This window comes from Oncorhynchus tshawytscha, linkage group LG01, assembly GCF_018296145.1.
Source record: "Oncorhynchus tshawytscha isolate Ot180627B linkage group LG01, Otsh_v2.0, whole genome shotgun sequence".
NCBI classification, from domain to species: Eukaryota; Metazoa; Chordata; class Actinopteri; order Salmoniformes; family Salmonidae; genus Oncorhynchus; species Oncorhynchus tshawytscha.
This window is the reverse complement of record NC_056429.1, coordinates 23,406,973-23,423,692: the sequence shown is the minus strand read 5'-3', so window position 1 is coordinate 23,423,692 and position 16,720 is coordinate 23,406,973. Positions and strand designations below refer to the sequence as shown.

The window sequence follows — 16,720 nt, the reverse complement described above, 5'->3', positions numbered from 1 at the left end:
GCTCAAATTGTGTTTTGGAAAGATGCAGATTGGGTGCCAACATCCCAGAAGAACACAATGTCGACAGTACTTTTCCCCAGTCTAATTCTGCCTGCCATCTCCAGGGGGTTGGTTTAAAAAGCAGCAGAGTTTTAAAACATTGTTGTTGTTCTGGGTCTAACGGACCTCTAGTTAAAAAAGTGGAAAACTGATGCTCGGTTCAACCCCACAAGTGGCGCCACTGGAGTGAAATGTCATTATGTCTCCAGAAGTATTACGTCTAACTCAGTACGACATATATTACGGGCAGACAGAGAAGTTGTGCAACAGACCAACCCTTTTATAATGCGTTTAGAAAATATAAGCCAAAGCAGGAAGACAGTGTGGAGGGGAAGTCTATTGATTGTGAAAGAGGATTTCCTTAAAGCAGGACTGAGAAGAGTCCCTGTATTATCACCCTGAGAGGTATTTCCTGGCAGGAACCTGCTATGATAGATGAGGTCATCCCATGTCCCCTTTTTGCTATATGACTGACACAATGTGTGTTTTGAACTATGCAAGTAGACTGTAAATCCTAGTGTGAATCACAGCAGCCTGGCATAGTGGACTGTGTGTGTATGAGTGTTTGTGTCACTGTATTCAGGTGAGTGTGTTGTTGCTCCACCCGGAGGCCTCTTTCTGGGGCAGAACAGGGCAGAGGGGCATGGCAACAAGGCCAGGATATGACACAGCAGTCAAAGCAGAGGCAGGTAGAGCCCTCGGCCAATTGGAGTCTTCGGCATAGTGTATCTCTGGGAAGTTACAGCCCAGGAAACAAAGAGGGGAGGAGAGCTCTGTATGACACATGCTTACACAGAAAAAAAGACGAAGAGGGAGAGGGAGAGAGAAAAATAAAGTGTGTGTGAGAGGTAGCTAGAAACAGTAGAGGGGGAGTTATATTACAAAGGTTTACCGGTACATAGACAGACCGACAGATAGATGCAGACAGCCAGTGCAGTGCACACAGTGTGCACCCTCAGTACAGCAACCATGTCTGTGAGGATCCCAGTACTGAAAGAGCCTGTTCTTCCTGTCTATGTGCAGTTCTCCAGGGACAAGTACATCATGGAGGGCCCACCGGAGAAACTACGCAAGGAGCTGGAAGACGAGCTGAAACTGGGCAGTGAGGAACCACGCAGCCACGCCTGGTACCATGGTGCCATCCCCAGACAGGTAAAAAAAAAAAAAAAAAAAAAACACTCTCTCTTTTTCTCTGGAGGGACAACTCAGCTGCCTGTTTGCCATGCCTGTTTTAGAGTCCAATGATTTAGCTTCAGTCAAAGGATTCTTGATAAAGTATTTTTTTGTGGCCGGCGGCACATGCTGGCTCTTTGTGAAAGAGGATATTTAAATAAAGAGATGGAGCTAAGAGAGGCTTACTGTGAAACACGACCAGCCCAATGAAAGCATGCAGAGGGGAGGGGTTCCTCTGTTGCCAACAGCTACGGTCGGGTGTCCAGTTGCACACTGATTTCATTCAGGGGCCTGTCACTCCCACCCTGTGGAGGAATCACAGCACTGGCGCTCTGAAAACATGGCAACCATGCAAAACCTTGCATACCCACGCAGAGCAGGACAGCTGGCCAGACAGACACGTTTCCAAGCTCAACCAAAAATCTCTGTAATGACATCCAACACAATGCTTTGTTTGGTCACACTGGAGTATTATGTGAATGGAGTCAGGGAGCTCAGACACTTTGGCAGGCAGCTCTTGTCATAAATATGTGAAAACTCCCAGTGACTAGAGGTTTCTAGAGAGGATCTGTGTCTCTTTCATGTGGACTGAAGAGTCATGTGGACTGAAGCTACATGGCTGAGGGTCTGGACTTAGGAGGGGGCTGTGACAGTGTGACAGATCCCTGCCCTCTGACAACTAGCGCAGCAGTGTTCAACTATTACCCTAGGAGGTCAGGAGCCTGTTGGTTTTCTGTTCTACCAGATCATTAATTGCACCCACCTGGTGTACCAGGTCTAAATCAGCCCCTGATTAGAGGAGAACAGCAGAAGAAAAAAACACAGTGGAACTGGCTTTGAGGTCCAGAGTTGAGTTTAAGGGCTCTAGGGGCTGAGCCTTGTTTTGAACACAGGGATGTAAAATCTGAGGAGTGTTAGTGATGAAGACCCACCTCAACACCCAGAGCTCAGCTCAAATAAGTGCTTGTACACAGAGTAGTAAAATCAGAGACTGTGTTTTTTCCTATGATTCACTCTCAGGCAACAACTTGTCTGAAACTGGTTGAGCCAGATCAGAATCAGACAAATAAGGACAAGTCAACAACGGAAATAAGTATTTATCTTGACAGGTCTGTTCTACAGCACTGGCTGTATTAGGTCCATGAGGCTGTGTGAGGCTCAGTGACAAAAGGGCAGATTCACTGTCAGTTTGACATACTGTGGCTGAATGGTTCATTGAAATGGGCTTCATTTCAACCTTGTGCTTTCATCAGTATCTCACTAAGAGCTTGTCACTGAGAACTTGTCAGTGTGAACAGAGCGGCGCTGACACACACTTAGTAGTGAAAGCTCAGGCCACAGAGCTCGGTCCATGAACCCCAGCCTCAGCACACACACACAGAGCTCGGTCCATGAACCCCAGCCTCAGCACACACACACAGAGCTCGGTCCAGAACCCCAGCCTCAGCACACACACACGCTCGGTCCATGAACCCCAGCCTCAGCACACACACACAGAGCTCCATGAACCCCAGTCCATGAAACCCCAGCCTGAACCCCAGCCTCAGCACACACACACAGAGCTCGGTCCATGAACCCCAGCCTCAGCACACACACACACACAGAGCCTCGGTCCATGAACCCCAGCCTCAGCACACACACACAGAGCTCAGTCCATGAACCCCAGCCTCAGCACACACACACAGAGAGACAGGTCTTAATTGGATGGTAACAACACATGGGTGCCTGTCAAATGACATGATGCTATTTAATAACATCTTCTATTATAGCCGTCCACTGATCTGCCAGGGACCACGCCTCTATAAGTCTAATCATCATCCCTAAGATAACAGCTCATCTGTGCTCACTGTGCCACCCATCCCATTTCCCAGTACACCTGTCACCTTCTGGTTCCGTCCTACTGTATCTCTCAGTGGAGTGTATGTAGGCCAGGGAGCCCTGCAGCCTTGTTCCATGTCTTCGTTGTGACCTTGTAAGGGGTGCGAGCCAGCATGTATCACAGCCCTCCATTAGGCATTGTGAGAGTCACAATGGCTCTGTCAGTCCCTGGTTACAGTAGCTGCACACACTTTCCTGTTTACCCACAAGACTGGGCGGCTCTGAACTAGAACTACTAGAACTAGTAAGACCAGCTCAGTCAACTCCCATTCTACCATTAGAGAACACATCAGCAGCTTCAGGTGATGGAGGATAGTGCATGTATGTCACACGGAAAAACACTGGCCGCTCAAGTTGCTCAACGAGTTGTGCTGGCAATGGGATTGTGTTACCATTTTCCCTGCTGTAAAAAAAATACTCATAGCTGTTTGAAAACACTTTCAATTTCCATATAATTTCACAACAAAACATTTTACAACGGTTATCTGTCAGAAATATATAAATAACTTTGCATAGCTAATGGATGTAATATGGAACACAATTTCAATGAGCTAATTCATGAGGTATAAATCATATTATTTTCAATGCGTCAGACTGGGTTTAAAATCTTAAAGCATCGCCTCATGTGTAAAATCACAGATGGGACCTGAATAAGAAATGGAGCTCTTTTGAGCTTGTCCTTGCGGGCATGTGACAGGATGGCATAAGACTAGTAAACACACACATGCTCAGCTTTACATGCTGCACCTCCTCAGCAGAACAGGGACTTTACTTTACGTAAGGACAAGGTAAAACAGCATTCATGCTGCCTTGTGATCCTAGTAAGGTTTAATGAGCTCCTTCCTGGTGCTACTGCGGCCAGATTGTGAAAAGAGGGCTTTTAAACTTTTAATTAAAAACCCTCCACCTTCCGACTCCAAAACATGATTACTAAGTTAAATACTATCTTAATTAAAAAGGTAATTAAATGTTTGGAAGAACAACATGAGTGAAGTGGAGTATGTAGACCAATGTGTGACATGACTGAGTTTCTACGCAACACTGGGGCTTTTGGTCTTTTGACCCTACAGTTTGGCTGTGTGGCCTGCACTCAGAGAGCATTTTGGGAGGTATCATGATGTTACAGTACAGTAACAGTAGTGCTAGTGAAAACATTCAGTGAGCCAAGCATGTTACTGAGAAGGCCATTCAGTGAGGGAGTAGAGCGCTTGTCGCCACAAATCCAACAGTGAGACAAGTGTGACAAACTGAAAACACGCTAGACACAGTTCTAACTGTGTGATATTGAAAATACAACCAAGTGTATGAGCTACATGTCTGTGTGCTCAACATGTGTCCTCTGGTGTCCAGGTGGCAGAGAACCTGATCCAGAGAGATGGGGACTTCCTGATCCGGGACTCTCTATCCAGCCCTGGGAACTACGTCCTGACCTGCCAGTGGAAAAATAGCCCGCAACACTTCAAGATCAACAAGAAGGTGGTGGCCATGAACGAGGCTTACTCCCGGGTGCAGTACCTGTTCGAGAAGGAGGGCTTCGACAGCGTGCCTGCCCTGGTGCGTTACTACGTTGGCAACAGGAAGCCAGTGACAGAGGCGGTGGGGGCCATCATCTTCCAGCCCATCAATAGGGCCTTGCCCCTGCGCTGCCTTGAGGAGAAGTATGGTGTGGCCTGTGTCCGTGTGGAGGCTGGCCTGACCCTGCCCGAGAGGAAGAGCCAGACATCTAAACGCCTGAGCCTCAACATCATGAACGGACACACCCAGGACCACAGCCTCGGACGGGGGAACCTGATTAGGTTAGTTGGCTATCTACAGAGGCTCAGGCCTGTACATAGTGTATGTGGTTGGAAATTGTCTGTGAGCCGTAGGCTACAATGGAGATGCTTGCAGGCGCAAGATCCATTTATATCCAATACAGCAATAAAGTGCCCTTTATTTTCCTCTGCAGCCATTTATGTGCCGGCAACATATAAGTAGCTATAAAATATAATTTTGTAGGGGGTTTGTCCAAATGGAATTGGCTCCGTATAATTTCATGTATAGCCTAACATGCGAACACGTGCACTCCAAATTTGTAAGACTAATGTGGGAGTCACAGAGATAAGTACACGTCTACAATAAACCATTCCTGAGGTAAAATAAGGAGTGGTGTTTAGCCTGGATGGAGAATACCAACCTCTGAGCACAATACCAAGGCAAACGAGGACAAAAAATACCCCATCAAATTACACTGTACCATTTTACATAACAAACAGTGCACACAATGTATCAGGTTTCTCTAGGGGTTAGTGGTGTGGTGTGCCCAGTAGCCATGTCTCAGTTGGTAGCTAGAGGGATCAGTCCAACTGAACACTCCTTTTCTCCTTCTCTTCCTCACTCTCTGTCTATCAGGAACAAAGACAAGTGTGGAAGCCAGCCGGCGTGTCTGAACCACGTTCAGGAGAGACGACGGCCCCTCAAAACCCACCAGTCAGAGAGCTTCCTCCCGCTAGGTATGTACCATCCCCTCTCTCTTACTCATTATGCTGCAGTCAGAGGATGTACAGCTCTGACGAGCCTGCAAAAGCCTTGTTTCCGTGAACATGCACTCTTTGTACAGGGGTGGGAATATTTCAGGCAAATGTAAACATTTTCTTCTTCAAAACGTTGCTTTGTACACTTTCAACTCAGAAGTGGAAAGTGTGACATGAGCTGGAGATGAAGATAAATGTATTTCTGAAAGGATTACAGATAAAAGTTGAAATGGGAATCGATAGATGCGCTTGAAGTCTGAGTCTTTGGAATAAAAGAGACGAGAGATCAGAGAGATTCAAAAAGCTGCATTCCATTCTGTGACTGACAATGTAATTAAGCTTTCTATGCAGTCAGACTTCCAATAGACAGCAGGACTCCCAGTCAGCAGCTACAGAACACAGCATGGTGGTGTTGCTAGGCTGCAGTGTGAAGGTTTAAATAATGATGTTTACTCGCTCACCCTCTCCCCAGGCTCCAGGCCCCAGCCCCAGCTCATGGAGCACCAGCCAAGCCCCAAGTCTCCAGTATTCAGGACGGGTAGTGAGCCGACACTTAGCCCCACCGTGCCAAGGAGGATGGACTTTGAGACCCAGGCTGGGGAGGCCATACGGGGCTCAGACAGCCAGCTCTGCCCCAAGCCGCCCCCTAAGCCCAGCAAGGTGCCCTCCATCAGGATGCCCCACTCCCCACGTCTGCAGCCCCTGGCTGCCCCAGCCCCTGTACCCCCACTGAAACCCAAGAAGCAGCATGTGATCCAGGCTCTCCAGCCTCCGCAGCCCCCCAGCCCAGAAGTGAATTACTGTGAACTCAGCCCCTGCAGCCCAGCAGAGTTGGACAGGCTCCAGGCCCCAGCCCCAGGGCCCCAGCCCAACAACAACAGCTACGTAGAGAGGCTGAGGATGGAGGAGAGCCAGAGGAGCAGATTGGACCGCAGCTCCTACCACCACGCCATCGAAGCCCTGGAGAATGGCAGCAAAGAGGAGGTGGAAGGAGGTGGAAAAGGAGGGATGGAAGAGATAGAGGAGACTGTGGAGGAGAAGGAGAGAAGCTTCCGACGGCCGGTGTTTGAGACTGCTTCTGCGTTCCGGCCGGGGGAGTTTGAGTCGAGGCTGCTGCCTGCAGAGAACAAACCCCTCGAGATGAGTGTACTGAAGAGAGCCAAAGAGCTGCTGGTCCATAAAGACCATCACATCATCGCCAAACACATTCTTATGGCAGACTGCCAGGTACTGCATTGTACTGTCCCACTACACACCGTACCCACATTATGTTCACCACACCACTAGTCCTACCAGATGTCTGAACACTCTGGGCTGAATCCCAAACAGAGATCATAACTCAAATTTCAGTGTACATCATGAATTGATTATATACACCGAGAAATCCAAACATTAGGAACACCTTCCTAATATTGAGTTGCACCACGCCCCTTTTTGCCTCAATTCATCGGGGCATGGACTCTACAAGGTGTTGAAAGCGTTCCACAGGGATGCTGGCCCATGTTGACTCCAATGCTTCCCACAGTTGTGTCAAGTTGGCTGGATGTCCTTTGGGTGGTGGACAATTCTTGATACACATGGGAAAGTGTTGAGTGTGAAAAACCCAGCAGTTTTGCAGTTCTTGACACAAACCGGTGCGCCTGGAACCTACCACCATACGATACCTCATTCAAAGGCACTTAAATATTTTGTCTTTCCTATTGACCTTCTGAATGGCACACATCCCCAATCCATGTTTCACTGGTCTCGAGGCTTAAAAATCCTACTTTAACCCGTCTCCTTACCTTCATCTACACTGATTGAAGTGGATTTAACAAGTGACGTAAAAATAAGGGATCATAGCTTTCATTTGGTCTCATGCAAAGAGCAGGTGTTCTTAATGTTTTGTGCACTCAGTGTAAATTTGCAGGACAGTGTGATGAGTTTGGATTCAGGCCTCATTCAGTAACATCTAACTTAGGGGCTAGAAACAGCCAGGCACACCGAGGGCATCAGAGACTGGTATTTCATTCATTTCCTCTCGTTGGTATTTGGCCTTTTACAGTCAGGTGTCTTATATGTCTGTCTGCTACACCACATAAAATGCAAAACCAAACCAGTGAATTTAACTTTAGTAAGACGCACCAAAAATGATCTGCAGCCAAATCCCTGACTGGGTGTCTAGTCTGAGGGAAACATGTTCCCTGTTAAAGACAGCTAGAGTACACAGTTATGTAGATGTGTTTAATAATTCAGTCAGAAGGAGCTAATGATCAACGATTTCCCCAAGCATGACCATACTAAAAACACTTCTAAAACCACATTAATGCAACAACAAAAATGGTGTACCTGACAGGTTGCTAGGGTACATGGCATCTCTGAGGAGGCGAAAGGTCAAATGGGTGTGTCCTCTGGTCTGGAGCTGGTGACCTTACCCCACGGCAGGCAGCTGCGGCAAGACCTGATGGAAAGGTAAACACACACCCCCAAATCCACCTGACACTCCTCCTCGGGTACTAGGGACTCCTCATGTAGACGCAAAAGGTTCGAGGGACTTATGACTGAACTTTCTGTCGTGTAACCCAGGCACCACACCATGGCCATTGGGGTTGCCGTGGACATCCTGGGCTGCACAGGAAGTCTGGAGGAGCGGAGCGCCACACTGAACCGTATCATCATGGTGGCTCTAGAACTGAAGGACTCCATGGGGGACCTATACGCCTTCTCCTCCATCATGAAAGCACTGGACATGCCTCAGGTACCCCACTCAATACAACTGGACACATAAGACACGGTCCACCACATGGTCTGAGTTGAGTCTTTAACCCTTCACCCTCGTGGGAGTTGGCTAAATTAAAATGTTTCTTACAGAAGAAATATGGAAAGCATATGCATGGCCATGGTAGCAATTGAAAGGGAACAGGTTACAGTTCACCTGACCAGACTGAATCATAACATCACACTGTTGATTTTATGTGCGTTTTACATTTACTGTACCTTTCGCTGTATTTGTTGATCACGAAATCTGAAAATACTCTGGATACATTCAGTAACATAAGAATATTCCTGAAAAATGTGTGGTAGGTGCAACATAGACAAAAAATGACAAGGGGTTTGAGTGAGAGGTTTCACTGGCGTTACTGTACAGCCACTGCGTTCCAATTTAGGCATCTATCAGTGTCCAAATCTGCCCTTTTCAACATGTATACAGGTACGAGTGTAAAGGGCTGCAGGCGTAAGCGGACATTCCTGGAGAGATTGTGGTGTTTGTTTCCTAACACTGCGCTTGACCACAGATCACACGGTTAGACCAGACCTGGACCATGCTGAGGAGGAAGTACACTCAGACTGCCATCATATACGAGAAGTCTCTCAAGCCATTTTACAAGGGACTGTATGAAGGAACAGGTAAATGCACATCATTGGAGCCTTCAGTTGTAGTTGTGTGTTAATGGCTGCAGTCTCTGACCGTGTCCCTGTGTGTGTTTAGTGGACATGCCCCTGACTGGCACCACAGTGCCTCTACTGATGCCACTGCTGATGCTGATGGAGCGCCCGGCGGTGGCGTTCGAGGGCATGGAGCTGTGGGAGAGCAACGACCAGGGCTGTGAAATCCTGCTACGCCACCTGGAGGAGGCTCGCAGCGTGGCACACAATGCTGACTCATACACCGCCAACACTGAACGAGTCCTGCAAGGTAATGCACTCCAACGCCCACTGCTAGATACACGCCCACCGCTAGATACACGCCCACCGCTAGATACACGCCCACCGCTAGATACACGCCCACCGCTAGATACACGCGCACCGCTAGATACACACCCACCCCTAGATACACGCCCACCCCTAGATACACGCCCACCCCTAGATACACGCTCACCGCTAGATACACGCCCACCCCTAGATACACGCCCACCCCTAGATACACGCCCACCGCTAGATACACGCCCACCGCTAGATACACGCCCACGCCCACCCCTAGATACACTCCCACCCCTAGATACACTCCCACCGCTAGATACACGCCCACCACTAGATACACGCCTACCGCTAGATACACGCCCACCCCTAGATACACCTACCCTTAGATACACGCCCACCCCTAGATACACGCCTACCGCTAGATACACGCCCACCCCTAGATACACGCCCACCCCTAGATACACGCCTACCGCTAGATACACGCCCACCCCTAGATACACGCCCACCCCTAGATACACGCCCACCCCTAGATACACGCCTACCGCTAGATACACGCCTACCCTTAGATACACGCCCACCCCTAGATACACGCCCACCCCTAGATACACGCCTACCGCTAGATACATGCCCACCCCTAGATACACGCCCACCCCTAGATACACGCCCACCCCTAGATACACGCCTACCGCTAGATACACGCTCACCCCTAGATACACGCCTACCCTTAGATACACGCCCACCCCTAGATACACGCCTACCGCTAGATACACACTCACCCCTAGATACACACTCACCCCTAGATACACGCCCACCCCTAGATACACGCCTACCGCTAGATACACACTCACCCCTAGATACACACTCACCCCTAGATACACGCCCACCCCTAGATACACGCCCACCCCTAGATACACGCCCACCCCTAGATACACGCCCACCGCTAGATACACGCCCACCCCTAGATACACGCCTACCGCTAGATACACGCTCACCCCTAGATACGCCTACCCTTAGATACACGCCCACCGCTAGATACACGCCTACCCTTAGATACACGCCCACCCCTAGATACACGCCCACCCCTAGATACACGCCTACCCTTAGATACACGCCCACCCCTAGATACACGCCCACCCCTAGATACACGCCCACCCCTAGATACACGCCCACCCCTAGATACACGCCCACCCCTAGATACACGCCACCCCTAGATACACGCCTACCCCTAGATACACGCCCACCCTAGATACACGCCCACCCCTAGATACAATCCCACCGCTAGATACACCCCACCCCTAGATACACGCCCACCCCTAGATACACGCCCACCCCTAGATACACGCCCACCGCTAGATACACGCCCACCCCTAGATACACGCCCACCCCTAGATACACGCCCACCCCTAGATACACGCCCACCGCTAGATACACGCCTACCCTTAGATACACGCCCACCGCTAGATACACGCCTACCCTTAGATACACACCCACCGCTAGATACACGCCTACCCTTAGATACACACCCACCGCTAGATACACTCCCACCGCTAGATACACACCCACCGCTAGATACACACCCACCGCTAGATACACTCCCACCGCTAGATACACGCCTACCCTTAGATACACATCTAACAGTTGTCCAAATGAATTGCTTTGCAAATACTCCAAAATAACCTGTATTCACATTTGCCCTTAGCGTTTTTCACACTATAACAAATGCCATTCTGCATGTCTCGGCAGGTATGATGAGTTACAAGGCCAATGATAATGTGTTCTTCTTTCTGGCTAGATTTCCAGGCTGATGAGGATCTGCTGGAGATCTGTAAAACAGACTTCCAGCTGCGTCTGCTGTGGGGCAGCAGAGGGGCGGCTGTCAACCAGACGGAGAGATACGACAAGTTCACACTCATCCTGACTGCTCTGTCCAGGAAGCTAGAGCCAGCGGTCAAACACACAGAACTCTGAACAGGACAGTCAGGCTGGTTAACAGAGAGGATGAGGAAGATTGTTACAGAGCGAGACCGCTGTCCTTTCCCAACCTGTCCACTGGAGTGAGTCAGATCCATCTGGAACCCATCCTTGGCAGGACACCGATCTGAGTGTGCTGATATGAAGGGGAAAAATGTCCCTCCTTGACGCAGGAGGGGGGAGGGGGGTTGCCTGGTCCCAGATCTGTTTGTGATCTGGGACCAGATCTGCCGACCCCACTATCTGTGGTCGGCAGGTAGCCTAGTGGTTAGAGCGTTGGGCCAGGAACCGAAAGGTTGCTGGATCGAATCCCCGAGCTGACAAGGTAATAATCTGTCATTCTGTCCCTGAACAAGGCAGTTAAACCCATTTTTCCCCGGTAGGCTGTCATTGTAACTAAGAATTTGACCTTAACTGTCTAGTTAAATAATGGTAATTTTTTTATAAATAAATAAAAATATTCCATTGCCATTATTGTCAAGCCAATGGCATGACAATGAGTGTCAGGGAGTTGGCACAATAGCACAAACAGACTGTCACCCAGGTTAGGAGGGGGGCATTTACACCATATATGGTAGTGTAGCCCTTTGACCCTGGTCCTTAGTCATCCTACTGTATGTTAGACTGGAACACACACTGACCACAGAGGGGACTCAAGAAGTGTTTCTGAAAGTGTTTGTCAGATGGAAATGTATGTATGAATGTGTCACTAAAGTAGTGATAGTTGTACACCCTTGTTATAACGGTACAACAATGACTTTGAAAGGAGAACATAGAATGACGAGACAGAAGTGGAAGGAGGAAAACGATTGGTCGCTATACAATAGAGGCAGTTTAACCCTATATCTTCAATACTATATACTGTATGTACATTAACTAGATCTTCGACTGTGTTCAAGTTCCTCAGATGGTATTCATCTGGATAATCCTGAATGGTGAATTGTGTACATAATACATAATCATGTGAATGCTAGACTGTAATATATTTCCCTCTTAAATATTGACTTGTAAATAGAGTCGAGTATAATTGTAATATCTTTATATGAATTATTGTGTCAAGAAATGAATAAATAGATGAAGAAATTACATGCAGGTGGTGTCTGAGTAACAACAACAACCGTGGAACATTTCACAGTAAGTATTATGATGCAAAATAATGGTCTGGATTCAATCCATATCACAAGTATTGTGGAAGATCAGAGTTCTTGCTCGATTGCAATTTAAAAAGGTGGAGACTGTATTGAGGGGAAACACTGCAATGTCGTCTCAGCTGGAAATGACCTCTATATTTGAACATGGATCTTATGCGATACAGATTGAATCCAGCCCTGTGTAAATTAGGAGGGAATAAGCAGAAAAATCCAGAATAGTCCAACCAGGATTTTTGGAAAACCAGGGAATTTTACAACCCTAATGAAGGCTTCAATAAGATGCTAAAGGTTCTTTGGCATGTTCATGTTTGTTTTATTAGAACAATGAGAAAAAACAGATTTTTTTACCCCCACAAAGTGTCTTGACAACATGAGAAAGTAAAGAGATGTGCACAACAACATGAAGAAATAGAAGTACTGCCATTGATTATTACAATGTGTTCAAATAAGAGTCAACAGTGAGATTATCATATCTACTTTTTGCAATTAAATGAATTTGCTACCATGCCAACTCAGCTAGGTTGGTAGATAACACAATTTGCTCCTTGCCGTGATATCTTAAAGCATATTGTTAGGTGTTTTTTTTGCATAATAATCAGAATTACAGCATAATGGATATGATTTAGCTCACAGTTTTAATCGCATAACTTTTGCTTAAGGTTGCTAGTGAAAAACCTACAGCATTATCTATCGTCATACATTGTCACCACTGAAGGCCACTTGCACCAAGGTGCCAAGGATACGGTCAGCACTGTTTTAGGCCATTAGAGACAAGCGTGTCAAAATCCTACTAATGAAGGATAGCCAGACACACACACACTACTGAAATTAATGGGTTAAGGTGCTTCATATTCAAATCAAGTACTTACACCATGACAGCTTCTCCTGATTTAGAGATCTACAATGCCATGTTCTAGATATTGGATGATATTGTAGGGTAGGGTCAATACATATTTGCTGTAAGCTCCAGAAATGTTGAGTCAAGCATGCACCTTCATGCTCTGAAAGCCATTCAAGGGAATTTCACTGAAACGAAAGGGAGGATTCCAACCCCCACTTTCTGATAACACACCTATTAACCAGTTCAACAAGAGGAGTGATGATTCAAATGAGAGCATTCATGCAGGCAATGGAATTAACATGATAAACTAAAAATCACAGGATTTATATAACATGCACTGTTCCATTTGATCTGCATGAGCTTTGTTAGTGCACATTAATCAACGAAGCAGATCGGTCTTAAGACATCCAATGGAAGTACGAACATGGGGTTCTTTAGGAAGTTCAGAGGTACAGTTCAAGTAAGATGAGCATATCATGATATAACAATGTCACTTTCACAGCTTTAAGTATTTATTAAGAACTAAAGCACTGCTCGTATAAGCATTTCAAAGTGGGACCATCAAATTTACAGCAGAAAAAGTTGATTTTAATAGCGAATATTATACCCTGCCAAGGGTAAAACGCTGTGTCAGTCTCATAAATGCTACTTAACTTCTTTGATTAAAGTCCAATCACTCGCCATGTCAATTATGCTCATATGCAAATTCAATTCAAGAGGGTTAGTATCAAAAGCATTTACATGGCTAGCTACAGTAAATGCCTTTATTTTGTGGTAGTTCTGAACTCTACACCTCCTATAATAACATAGTGGTCACCTTACATTTGTACAAAAGGTAGCATACAGAGTCCATTTCATTCATTCATTTATTCATTGATATTCGATTCAAATGCTATAGGGCAAAAGTGCATCAGTGAAGACCATGTCCCTATTCAGAAGGATGTTCTGACAACAATGCATGGTTACTTTGAGCTAACGGCACGATTCTGAAAAGTGAGTCATTCATCTGATTAAAATCCCTATAAAAAGTCACAATAAAAACACATTCAGCATGAAATAAAAGATGTTAATACATACAATTTAGTAATAAAACAAACTACGTATATGCATACACACATTAGTACGCATACATATGTATAATCACATTCACAATTATAATATGCGCTTGAAACAGGAACGGTATGGGAATGCAACACTCTTTCACGTGGAGACCGCACGCAGCAAAGCCCCAGGATGCTCCTGTGAGACCGAGGAGAAGAGACGCGGCAGGAGTCTGGGTGGGGCCCAGAGGAGCACCACAGCAAGCCACCGTAGACTGTCGGTTGGAGCCCTTGTGTGCGGCAGAGAGTGATGGAAGAGCAATCAGCAGGTCCATCCCCACTCCCAGAGTTAGTATTAAGGCAGAGACTGCAAGGAGATTTGGAGTGTTGTTGTTGAATTGCAGGTGGATGCCCCGTCATTTGTCTCAGCTCAGCCTCCAGGTTCCCTAGCCTGAGCTGCTGTGTGATGACTGGCTGGTGAGGGAGGAGGGCCCTCTGCTGGCATGCTGCCTTTCTCCGGTCTGCGGTGCTGGTGCAGGGTTGAGGAGGAGGGGATGAAGTGGTTGTGTAAGGGCAGGCATGCTGTTTCTAGAGAAGTACTGCTCCTACGCTGATCTGAGTGGCCATGCCACATGAGATCCTGAACAAGAGCACGACAGAGGTGACGCTCAACACACACACAGCATGATGGGAATGTTTCGATTAACACAGAAAGAAAAGAAACGGAGAGACAAAAGAAACCAAAATCATGGATGAATGAAGGAGACAGACAGGAAGATTAGAAGTGAACCAACGGGCGGCGGGGGCAACCACAGAGTTACATACAAGACGCTGCATTCCTTCCCGTATGACGTAATAACAGTTCATATTACAGACATGCTGAAGCACGTTAAGGTAAGGCGACTGCAGGCGAGTAGCACAGTCAGGCAGACATTCCCAACAACGGAATGAGAATGTAACAATGCAACAACAAGGCAGGCTGTTAGTGCTGGATGTTGCCTGAAGAGCAGAAATACAACATTAAGAGATGCGTAATAGTGGAGTAGTAGTGTATTCATTGCTTATCTCTCATTATAAAAGATGTTGTGAGTCGCTAACTATAAGCCCCCTCCCTGGTCCCTGATCTTGCTGGTATGCTGCAGGGGATTGGTTACTCTGTGTTGTGTATAGACAGTTTAGAAGAACACTCCCCTCCTATAGAGGCATAGCTACCACCTCAGGAATCTCCACTGCTATGGAATGATGTTAATGGCAATGGATGTGTGCATGCAAACATGTGACCTGCCAACCCCCTCCCCTCCCAAGTCAAGCCCTGTCTGCCACTAGCTCCACCAGACTCAGCATGTACCCTCCACCAAAGACCTCGCCACACTGCTCCACTCAGGAACCTGCAGTCCAACAGGAGAGAGAGAGAGAGAAAGGAGAGGAGTTACTGTACCGACCCCCACCCCTAGGACAGAGACAGATAGCGAACAGTAAGTTGTACACACTGAAGAACCACACCCCTGGGTGTAATATAGCCCTGGCCACCAGAGGGCAGCATTGTTGTGACACACACACATACAAATCAAAGGAAGAGAGAAGAAGTGTACAATTATCTTAAAGGGTAGTATGGTGGTGGGAAATATGAGTCATATAGGCACAAACTAGGCCACTCCTTACCGGGATGTATTACTGCATTCCTGTCTTAATAGGTGGAGCAGAGTACTTAACATACCAGGCTCACAACAGCTGAGTGATAACATATAGACAATACAATGGGTCAAATCTGTATAAGTCACTTTTCCTATTTTCCAAATCACTTTGATCCAAAGTAGAAAGATCTTAAAACCAGAAGAGCATTTTATCATCTACCTCAAAAAAAATACAAAAAAAGATACATGAACTAAAAACAACAAATCACTTTTGAAATATTAAATAAAATAATCAGGCCTAAGGGGTGATGAGTCCCCTTGCCATAGAGCATGATGGCTATGGATATGTCGTCCTACAGACACACATGGCTTAATTCATTGATACTGAGCTCCTAGAGGGTCACGACAATAGCCGGACTGTAGAGTGTTTGTTTGTCCGTGAGCTCACACAGTGAACAAAGAGGACTTGCTGTTCGGACCAGCACTCCCCAGAGGAAGAGGGCTTATAATATGAGTCCATGCAGGTGGTCAGATCAGATGTAGGTGACTGCACCTTTGCTGTTCTTCTCCATGGCGATCTCCACGTAGGACGTGGGCACATAGCCCTCCTCTCCGCTCTGCTTCCTGGCTCGCGTCCAGCCGTCGCCCTTGTCCTCCTCGATGATGTACAGCACGTCGTCCTCCTTCATCAACAGTGTTCCCTCATTCTGACCTGGGGGTCAACAGCACAACACAGACCAGAGACATTATGTTAGCGCACAAATAACCACCTTACAGGAATACCACATCACATCATTAA

The 16,720-nt window shown here is 47.1% G+C and overlaps 2 protein-coding genes across 7 annotated transcripts in view; one reads left to right on the top strand and one right to left on the bottom strand.

Annotated features, from left to right (window-relative positions):
- LOC112246322 (breast cancer anti-estrogen resistance protein 3) overlaps positions 1-12,341 on the top strand; it is an 86,809-nt gene extending 74,468 nt beyond the window's left edge. For all 3 annotated transcript variants that reach the window (XM_042312945.1, XM_042312997.1, XM_042313027.1), the window contains 9 exons: positions 1,063-1,191; positions 4,441-4,886; positions 5,482-5,582; positions 6,076-6,830; positions 7,939-8,054; positions 8,169-8,340; positions 8,879-8,990; positions 9,073-9,279; positions 11,077-12,341. In XM_042312945.1, the coding sequence (XP_042168879.1) occupies positions 1,063-1,191; positions 4,441-4,886; positions 5,482-5,582; positions 6,076-6,830; positions 7,939-8,054; positions 8,169-8,340; positions 8,879-8,990; positions 9,073-9,279; positions 11,077-11,252 (2,214 nt within the window). In that variant the 3' untranslated portion in view covers positions 11,253-12,341. The remainder of the gene's footprint in view (positions 1-1,062; positions 1,192-4,440; positions 4,887-5,481; positions 5,583-6,075; positions 6,831-7,938; positions 8,055-8,168; positions 8,341-8,878; positions 8,991-9,072; positions 9,280-11,076) is intronic.
- Positions 12,342-12,695: 354 nt separating this feature from the next.
- LOC112244992 (formin-binding protein 1-like) overlaps positions 12,696-16,720 on the bottom strand; it is a 71,644-nt gene continuing 67,619 nt past the window's right edge. For 3 of the 4 annotated variants that reach the window (XM_042313288.1, XM_042313103.1, XM_042313155.1), the window contains one exon: positions 12,696-16,633. In XM_042313288.1, coding sequence (XP_042169222.1) covers positions 16,455-16,633 — 179 coding nt within the window. In that variant the 3' untranslated portion in view covers positions 12,696-16,454. The remainder of the gene's footprint in view (positions 16,634-16,720) is intronic. The other variant, XM_042313214.1, reaches the window with a different exon arrangement.